The following is a 10,493-nucleotide window of genomic DNA, read 5'->3' as shown; positions in this document are numbered from 1 at the left end:
GGTCGTCGAGTGGCGTCTCGTCGTCAAGACGAAGGGGGAGAGAGAGAGAGAGAGAGAGATTAGAACGTATGGAATTGCTAGGGGGTTGACACGGGACACCGATTACGAGGTAATTGTCACGTCGTTGGCGTGCCACCTATCTGTACATCGTTCTGCGCGAACGGAACAACCGGTTCATTATAGAGGAAAGTATCGGGGGCACGGTCTACAACGTTGTTCTCCTCCCGTAAAATGATCGGCACGTGATTAAACAGCGTTTAGTTGCCTCCGAGAGAAAGGGATTATTCGTTCTCGTTCTCGGAAAATGGATTATCTTGGAGACTGTTCGAAAAGAAAGAGGAAATATATAAAAATTTTGTACAGCAAAACGATCGTGGCTACGTAAGGACGGATGGAAGATGGTGGGTGAAACGACGACGACGGATACGGGGAATTACTGGTGCGCCATTACGAGCCGCGGTTCGTTTGCAGAACGCCTCAACGATGCAGACAGTGCATTCGACTGCAACCGGCCACGAGTCCCCAAGAGGGATGCAACACCGGCTTACCTACGCGCCAGTTTGGAAATCTCGGCGCGGAGATGCGATACATCTGGAGTAGTAGTAGAGGTTGCGCAGCAGACATGACGCGAGAAGTGGGAGGGCGGGATAGAGATGGAATGATATCGGTGTGGCGAGAAATGGGGAGGGGGCGAAGAGGCGAAAGGACGAGGAAGAGGAAGGGTAAGGTCGCTTCAACCTCTCAGCATCCCACGAGGCCTCCGGTGTAATTAAGCGAGTGCACCCTCACATGTCTACGTACGCTCGCATCGTGTCTATCCATCTAACCGTGGCAGGGTTGTTCTCTTCGTTCGGTCTCGAGCCAAGGGTCGGGAGATAAGGTCGCAAAAACCTTTGAAACCTCGGTACCACAACCTCGTTCCCAACATCTTGTCATACCAGAATCTCGAAAAAATGTGCGTGTTACAAAAAACGACTACATCCGGAGGGAACCGATGCCCACGCTTCCATCAACCAAACGATACCTTTTCTTTCCTTTTCCTATCCTTCCACTTTCCACGTTCTCGCCATGATCGCGATAGCGGATAAGTTACGATACGTTGTTAATATTAGATACGGTATTAGACGTAGCATAATGCAAAGGATAAAATCAATTCTCCAGGTATAAATCTTTAAAGCGTTTCTTTCGGGTGTGGAAATGGAGGCAGATCCAAAGGTGGTGCGCGGTATATCGTGGAGGACCGCACGTACGTTAGTGTGCACGTTATATGGTAATGGAGGGCCAATCATGCGGTAACTAGCCACCCTAGGGAGACGGTCAGGGCTGCCAACCAGTGGTCAGCTCCCGTCAATGTGTCACTTACGTAGCTAGAATACCGAACCCTCCCGACAGAATGTTACCGCTGAACGCATTTCCCCTCGATTGCGAGTCCCGTCAGTCTCGTGTCTGGAACGCGTTCCGTCTCTGCGAACAATCTTCCCGATTTTTAACCATCCGTTTCATAATCCCAAAGTAACATTTTCCTCTCGATCTCCGTTTCACCTAACAATCTTAAACTGATACATTATAAATATATCCTATTGTCCCTTTCCCCTCTAGTGGCGTTTCGACCCCGTAAGCGTAATTATTCTAGACAACGGAAACGGAAACAGCAACAAGTCCTCGACCTTCGTCATCGCGCCGCGGATTAACGGAGCGAAAGATTCGCGAAAACAACGTTGCGAAACAACGTTAAATCTTGAATTTAAAGGGATGAAAGGAGGAGGAGGGAGAAGAAAAGGGGGATGAAGCGAGCGCGCAACGAAACGTGTCGGCCGATTCTTGATTTCGAGGGTCATGAACGACTTGACGAAGGTCGAAGCAAAACTACCACCACACACGCGGAGGAACGAGCGTATCGCGTATTCTCTATCACCGATGCCTGTAGCGGAGCTATACCACCTTCTCGCCACTGGTCAAGTCAAGGGGGATGTATAGAACCGCGAGAGAGCGAGAGAGAGAGGGAGAGAGAGTAGGAAACAGGGCGATAAATAACTACAGGATGAAAAAGGGGGCGCGGTACCCTCCCGGGGCCCCTAAACCTAGACTACATACCCCCTCGCCATCCCTTGCCACCCCTCGTCGTACCGGCATCGTATAAACCGCGCACGGGCCGACCCCGACAATTATACCCTCGCACGCGAAATGTTTTATTACCCTAACGTAGAATGCTTGCGTACAGTGGGATCGTGTGTGCACGCGTGAACACCGACGTATCCAGCGGTTGCGTTTCGATGCATCCTGCCGACTGCCGATTACTGCCCTATATATATATATACATCTCTCACTTTTTCCAACGCGAATCGCGACGAACAAACGTTATTCTAGTTCTTTAAAAAAAAAAAAAAATAAAAACGACGATACACAAATACTGGAAATGGAAACTCGAATATTTTCGCATATACGATCCGCTTTCTCGATGTTATGGATATAACGCGATGCGTCTCTAGCGGGAAACTCTCGAGTGGAAGCTTTGAGATTCGAAGTGGCTCATTACGAAGCAAAGCACCCGATAAAGTCCTCTGCGTTGGACCATGATCTTGGAGGGATGTACGAGGTTCAGGCGGTAGCTGAGAGTATCTTATTATATTCCCAAAACGTGCACCAGATGACGCTTGGTCTTTCGCCTAATTTTCCAATCTAGCCTCTCGCGCCTTATCCGTTAACTGCTCACTAAATCGAGAATCCAATCTTCTCTAAGGTCTTAACTTTTCGACGCGACGATACGTCGCTGAGAACTCGAGTGAAATCCACGTGAAATAAACGGAAGGTAAGGAAGGAAACGACAACAAAAATTTTACGAGAAAAAAAGGAAGGAACAAGTGGAAAGAAATTAGTAATAATCGACGATGCGAAAACGTTTACGCTATCCATCACCGTGGATATCTACGATTCAAGCGACATTTCTGCGATCAACCGGAAGCGTATCGATCTTCGTTACTTTCCGCACCTCGATGTCATCTTTATTCTTTCATGCCTCGTGTTATCAACTTTTGCAACGAGCATGCGTTAAACTTCTCCCGAAGTGCATTTCGCGTGCAAATTGATCGTTAATTAATTAAAAATGTAGAGACCGACAGCAGAGGTATTTACCTCCCTTGCCGTGCATTCACCCTTCCAGCTAAGTCAGCTCTTAGTCTTCGGTTAATCGGGTTAAATTAACTTAGTTAGCGTACGACGGGCTATTACTATACCCCTCGTAGTCGGTGACTCGAAATCAGGATCGTTGGAAAAAAATTCAAATTCGTGTATTTATTGCGATTTTATTATTAAACGACGAGAATTGGAAGCTTTAATAAATTTGATCATATTTACGTATATATTTTTCTTTAACCGTTAACGTTTAAAATTAAAACGCTTGTGATTGCGACGCAAAATAAAAATAAAGTTTGATATAAAAGAAGAAAAAAAAATGATTTCTGCCTTACCGGTACTGCTTTATTAGTTTCTATCGAGGCATTGATTTTTAAATTGTGTAATAAATAAAATTAGCAATGGGGATGACTTCGGTAGCCGGCCGAGGGGTCGAGTTGTAACTTAATCAGGGCAACTTCCCCCCCGACTTAATAAAGCTGTCTCAATTTTCGCCTCATTACCGAAATACGTAGCAAGATTTTTTTATTCGATTTGTGTGTACGCTCAGTTAGTTGCGAAATCTCATTCTTTTTTAGTAATCAGTAATCTTGAATAAAAAGTAAGATTTATTAACGATTTCAAGATAATTGTCAAAAATTGTCGGCAATTATCAATATATCGCGATCGAATGATAAATTATAAACGTTTAAATGATCGAGAAAATTATTCTGTCGTTTTGAAACTTTTGAGATTGAAGATTTAATAATCGATAATAATATTTTAGTAAAAGAAACGAGTTTCTTATTGGATTAATCTCCTTTCGTTCGAGAACTATCTAGCATTACGACAAAGGTTGATTCGGCTTCAACGGTCGGTTGATTAGTTACGGGAGACCAAGTACGATCACTCCCCGATCGTTGCTGAACGTATGGGATATGAAGACACGTTCACCTCGACTCGGTTATCGTCCGTACAATCCATACGTCGATCGTCATACTAATGAAACATCAAAACGTACATGACGCAATCATGTCGTATCGCGCATCACGCTTCTCGCATCGCGTCCTATATACAACTTAGATATACGTACATCTAATGTAAATACATATACGTTTGAAATTGGAATTATGAATTGTAAAAAAAAAAAAATAAATAAATAAATAAATAAGAAGAAAATCGAAGAAATTGAAAATGAAAAGTCGATGGACGTTTAAGAACGCGATGCAATTTTAGAAAATGTGAAAGGAGTGGAAGAAAGAGGCTTGGTCGATGATTACAGGAGGTAGAGGGAAAGAAAATAAGAGAATTGTGCCGAACAAAGTAATTATAGAGTGGCGGCGTAGCGAGAAGAAACGGTTGGTCGGGCTGGGCGAGCGTTCCGTGAGGCGGAGGTGGAACCAAGGGTCGGAGTTGATAAAGAAATAAAGAATCGTGAAAGTTGGCGTCGAACCCCGCGCTCCCGTGAGGCCTTATGACTTAAAGTCTCCTTACTCCGTTAATTCCGAACATTAACAAAAGTCTCGCTAAAACTCGCCGCCAACTTTTCCGCCCTCCTGGGACCGGCTCGGGACTTGTTAATGAAAAAAATACAATAAAACTCTCTTTCTCTCTCTCTCTCTCTCTCTCTCTCGCGAAACTCGCCTCCAATTGTCGGGACTTGCCAGTCGTTCAACGCTTTGCAACGACACGCTCTTTTCTCTCCACCGTCCTTAAGGCGAAATTATTGCAAACAATGGATCAGGATTTTCTCCTCCTCGTTGCGAGGCGAAGCGCTTTTTATAAATAACAAACGCTCGAAAATATAAGGTCGAACGAAATGATCTATTCTATAGAATAACAATAATCGATTCGAGGGAGGACGATAAAATATAAAAATTAATCAAAGCAAAGCTCGTCGCCTTTCGTTCCACGATCGTTGACGAAGAGCAAACTCCTTTTTCTTTCGGCACGACGAAAGGTTTAATATCGGTGGTGCGAAACCGCTTTATTACGTTTCCGCTTTATGCCCACCGACCCTTTCTCTTTGCCTGGCGAACGAGATCTCTTATTTATTCATTTATTCCGGCCGAGATGAACTTTACGAAGATTTTAACAGCGCTCGGAACGCCACCTTGAAACTCGTCGAGAGTAGACGTTTCAGATTTTGCGATGCGCGCGTGGAAAACGATTTCGGTTGGGCAGAGACCTCCCGCCGCTTCCTGCGAGGGAGGAATAATATCGTGTGAACTCGTTTCGCAAAATTAATTACTCAGACCTTGAGGGTAAAGCGTAGCCCGTGATTCCACCACCACAACGCGTAACGAGGTAAACGTCGTGGTAACGTATGCGACCATTTAAGCGACTGTCGCGTTATCGGATTACGACCGATTCGTCTCGCGACGCCGTGCAATTGTGTATCTATTGGAAAATTTGTCGAAAGTTTTTCATCTCCTCGAATTAAATTATCCTTATATTATCGTTTATTATTCCTTGATCCCTGATCGTTTACCTTTCTACATACTTTCGTTTAAATTTTGCAATTACGACTAGTTTGATGGAAACCGAGTCAACATAAATGGTTTCTTTTTCTTTTTTTTTTTTTTTGCCTCTTTCTCGACAACAATTTTATGCGGAGGAAAAATAGGGTGCGAAAATGAAAGAGAAAAAGAAACGTCGACGGGAAAAGTTATCTCGAACACGAAACGAAAAACTTCTCAATATCGGTTAAACGAAAGTTTCGGTGTAGTGGTGGAACAGGTTGGAAATAACGTTTGATCGTGCTGAAAATTAGGGAAGCGATCTCGTGGACGGCAGGGAAGGGTCGGAAAAAATAAAAAAATATCGAGGGAAAAAGAGAGACGATATATCGAGAAAAAGTAAAGTTTTCGAATTCTCAACGTTTTAAATTTTCATTTTTCCTCTCTTCTTTAAAAAAAAAAAACAAAATTTGTTAAAGTATCGAAATACTCTTAAATAAGTTGAACGTCTCGATATTAAAGTACTTTAATATAGAATTGATCATATTAGGAAAATGATTCGATGAACAATCGACTCATCAAGAGAGAGAAAGCGAAAGTAACGAGAGAAACGCGTAAACTTAGGCTGTGACAAGCCCTGGTTAAATTGGTCCGTGGAAACTGGCAACTTCGCTTACCGATCGAGATTCGATCTTTTCCCTTCGGGACGGAGGAGGAACGTGGCCTCGAAGCGAGAAGATGGAGCTGGCCCAAGGGTGATAGCACACCTAGTTTTGATTCGCCTCATGGCATCGTACCGGTCACGGGGCTGACGGCGCGTAATTGTTCTCTTGTCTGGTTCTCGCACGGCATCCAACCCCTGCCAACATCCGCCATCCCCGCGATTGCCATCGCGCCAAGAATGCATAAGCAGTCTTCACTTTACCAACCCGCAATGCTGCAAACTCTTCCACCTTCCGATCTTCCGGAACGCACCACGCGATTCTCAAACGCGTTCCTTTCTTCAATCCAACCCTCTATCTATATATTATCAATCTATTTCGATCGACGTCCCAAACTTTTATGAACATACCTCTCCTTCATTTCTTGTTTAATTAATAACGCGTAAACGTTGGAGAGAACGAGGAAGGTAAAGGACGTTGCGATCGATTTAAACGATAACTCGCGAACAGAATGAAACGGATGAACGCATCTCGTGAACACGGCTCAACAGCCAATCGACGGGACTTTTAGAAATTGACAAACGATCATTTTCCCCTACGTGCTCTCGGATTCGGGGTATCGGTAGAGAAACTATCGATACGATTGATGGATTATTAATGATTGACGAACTCGGTCTGTCGGCTACCGTCATACAGGAAACGATTGGGTCGGAGGTTGCGCGATTTCGATTCACCGCTGCCGCGCAATCATATCGCGACCTGATAATTGGCAGAGAACCGACAATCCTCGTAATTTCCGGCTCCCAGTTCGGAAATTCTGACGTGTGACACGCGACGCTTCGACGCTCCTGGGAGGCACCTCATTCAATTAACCACTCAGTTACTCGCATCGCGTCGCATTTGCCCATCGACCTCCCACCCCTCTCTCTCTCTCTCCCTCTCCAAACATCCCCGAAATGGTTGCGCTTACGAGTTCGTCTTCATCGCGAGAACTCGTGATTTAAATCTTTCGAGGATGTCGACGATGATACGTGTTAGTAGCTCTCGCTTCGCCGGATGTCACCAGCCTGTCATTCGACGAAACGGTTTTACCTCGCTCCTCGTGTCGTCGAGAATATTGCCACGACAGGAAGAGAGGTTCCCCTAACTTCCCGTAAGTTTGTTTCCGCGTCGAGTTCTGGCGAAACTCTGACGACGTCTAAGAAACGACAGCGACGATTATTATCGAGACGCGGGAAACAGTTTCCGACTCGAGTTGAAATATTAAAGCTCGTTTCTTGAAATGCGTTTGTTGAACGCGAACGAGCGTCCAAATCCATTAAGGTATTTTTAATCGTTTATACGCGATGAATTATCGAGAAGATGGGCGATTAACGAAAGGACAATAAGAAGGAAAGGAAAGTCGACGCGTAGAAGCGTAAAGTTGGTAGAAATTCACGAGTGATCGCAAACTCGGCGAAGGGCCGAAACCGGCGGCATGGTGGAATTACTCGACGGCTGCCTCCCACGGGGCCGAACTTGTCCGCGACAATTTCAAACTTATTTTAACATTCATATAAGCCCCGCGCCCTACCCCTGCGTCCAACGCACCGAACGCAACCTAAGCATCCCTTTCCACGTGTAACCCGAGAACCGACCCGCGTAAGTTGCTTTTCCTATACGGAAAGGGCGTATAAGCATAAGGGAAAACGCGGGATTTACATAAGATTATGCGTTAACCTTGCTACTCTCTCGTAGAAAAGGGAGCAACGAAACGGCACTCGAGGGTGCCCTGTACTTTGCTCGATAATTAGAATCGGTTGAGATTGCGCGATTCGCGATTTTCACACAGAGCTTTACATTATGGGCGGGCTATTATAGTGGCAAATTAAACGCGAGATTCTCTCTTAACGGTGTTTAATTTTAGTTTAACAGAGAGGCATTTAATCGTTCTTTGAACGTTTCGCACCAATTAGTTCAAATTTTTCTCTATAAATGTGAAATTCGATAATATTTCTGGGATTTTCTTTTTTTTTTTTACAGATAGTTATATATTCTGACCAAGTGGAAAGGATTTATTATTACGCGCCCTATTTCTCATACCGTTGTTGTTAAATCTCTTCACCACTCCCCGTAATGCTTTTCGTATTCATAGTCTGAGCGAAAATTGCTTCTAGAGCACAATAAAGGTTATACGGGCCATAAAATAAGTTCAGCCTACCTTGCCGATGTTTATTTAAACGGAGGAGAGGCTTTGAATTTTCCTCCCTATCTCTATCCTTTCCCCTTCACCTCCTCGCTATTATCCCATCCCATTCTTTCGCTTTTCTCCGATTTTCGCTTCACGTAGCACAGCTTCGAACCACGTCGCGGCACGCCACGGAGCGAACTTATCGATCGAGCGCGTGTAACTCGGGAAAATAGTTTGCGCCAATCGCATCGAGGACTCTTCTTGTAATTCCGGCAAATCCTGCCCTCTGTGGTGAACATTCGGAAATCGAGGTTCAAATTTATGAACACCGATATCACCACTATCGAGAAATACCTTTCTCCTTTCTACATTTCTCTACATTTTCTTCTACATTTAAACGAAACATGCGAATGTCGCAAATTGATAAAATGGAGAAAATTATTGGTTAAATAAACACCTAATTTGATAAATTTTAATAAAAAATAAAACGTCGTTTTATTTTTTATCACATATTTTTATATATTATGTTACGACGAGTACGATTCGTGTCAGCGTTACGAAATGAATCTTTCATGCTTGGAAGATCTATTTTATCATCTAGTTTTCACACGTCACAAATTATTAATAGAAAATGTAATAAGCAACAAAGAAAGTGCGATAGAAGTCCAATGCCCGTTGCTGTTGTGAGTATTTATACGCATAACATACGTTGTGTCCTATTTTATAAATTATGATTATTATCTCAAATATCTCGTACTCGTATAATTAAGATAGAACGATATTTGATTTTTCGATTAATTTTGCAGAGTACAAGCCAAATAAAAATTATAACGCTGAATTTATCTTTTTTTTTTTTTTTAAAAAATAAACGATTTCGTCCATTTCTTTTTTGAAATGTTTTCTCGTCGTAGATTTTGTGCGGCTGCGGTTATCTAGATGGTACTGAAATTTCGGAAGCCATGTCGGCAATGATACATATCTGCCTGAAAGATATGAAGCCACATTTTTACGCGCCAGACGTAAACATATGTGAAACTGTCGATCATTTTATCAAAAAGCCGGATCCAGATAGTCCATCCAGAAACGCTCTAGTCGAAGCTGCCAGACTCGCTAGATCGAATATAAAACCGTTATGCCAATGCCAAGCTTGTAAACACGAGGCACTCGTTATCCCAGGAGGATTTGGTGCTGCAAAGACATTGTTAGTAATTTGTTGAGTCGACAATCGATTTAAAAGAATGATAAGAATAATTTCGTGAAAAATTCTATGTTAAATGCGTCGATCAAACGAATGCAAAAAAAAAAAAAAAAATATGCAATTTAAGAATAGAGTTTAAATAGCTTACTCGTTCGTTCGGTTTACAAAACCGAAATCCGTCGATATTGTATTCGTTTTATTCGTCGTATTTCTTATAAAGGAGCAATTTCGCAGAGAAAGGTGCAGATTGCACTATACATCCCCATTTGGAACAAATTATCGAAGATTTTTACTACGAGGGCAAACCAATTGCATCGATCTGCATTTCTAGTGTTCTTGTAGCGAGAGTGCTCAAGGGTGTTAAAATTACACTTGGAAAAGAATGTAAGAAATTTCTTTTATCGTAACTTATCCAATTATGTATGTAATTACTTTTTACAAGTTACAAATTTAAATTTAAATTTTAAATAAACGTCTTAATATTTATTCTAAGATATAAGAATTAAATATATTATTATTCGCGTAATAATCGTATTATTTAGCACCAGCGGAAGAGTGGCCGTTTGCCGATGCTATTAAAAAAGCTAAAGACATGGGAGCCAAGATCGAGCAGAAAAGCGTAAAGGGAATGACCAAGTGTAAAAAATACAACGTTTTCAGTACACCAGCTTGGATGTATAAACGTGCGACCTATGCAGAAATTTATACTGGAATCGGAAAACTAATCGGCACGATGAAGAAACATATGAATTAATAATTAATAATATCGTTTCTTCCGCGTGTTTATTCGCGTTTATTTTTTTAAAACGCTAAAGTCCTATATATATATATATATATATATATTTATATTATATTTATATTTCGATTAATGTTAAACTTTATTTTATAGCTTT

General features: G+C 42.4%; 2 protein-coding genes across 3 annotated transcripts in view; one reads left to right on the top strand and one right to left on the bottom strand.

Annotated features, from left to right (window-relative positions):
* Nucleotides 1-10,493, bottom strand: part of LOC102676797 (transcription factor collier) — a 124,871-nt gene that overhangs the window by 111,659 nt on the left and 2,719 nt on the right. Inside the window, exon 2 of one of the 2 annotated variants that reach the window (XM_031514048.1) lies at nucleotides 802-944. The exons of the other annotated variant lie outside the window; for it this stretch is intronic. Within the exon in view, the coding sequence (XP_031369908.1) occupies nucleotides 802-809 (8 nt within the window). The 5' untranslated portion in view covers nucleotides 810-944. The remainder of the gene's footprint in view (nucleotides 1-801; nucleotides 945-10,493) is intronic. 2 annotated transcript variants of the gene reach the window in all.
* LOC102676661 (glutamine amidotransferase-like class 1 domain-containing protein 3A, mitochondrial) lies at nucleotides 8,975-10,373 on the top strand. Its single transcript, XM_031514044.1, has 4 exons — nucleotides 8,975-9,085; nucleotides 9,314-9,603; nucleotides 9,821-10,003; nucleotides 10,129-10,373. Exons 1-4 carry the CDS (start codon nucleotides 8,975-8,977, stop codon nucleotides 10,352-10,354), a joined length of 810 nt encoding a protein of 269 aa, XP_031369904.1. The 3' UTR covers nucleotides 10,355-10,373.

The sequence above is a fragment of the Apis dorsata genome, unplaced genomic scaffold (genome assembly GCF_000469605.1).
Source record: "Apis dorsata unplaced genomic scaffold, Apis dorsata 1.3 scaffold_867, whole genome shotgun sequence".
Classification (NCBI taxonomy): Eukaryota; Metazoa; Arthropoda; class Insecta; order Hymenoptera; family Apidae; genus Apis; species Apis dorsata.
This window is presented reverse-complemented; position numbering and strand designations above follow the sequence as displayed.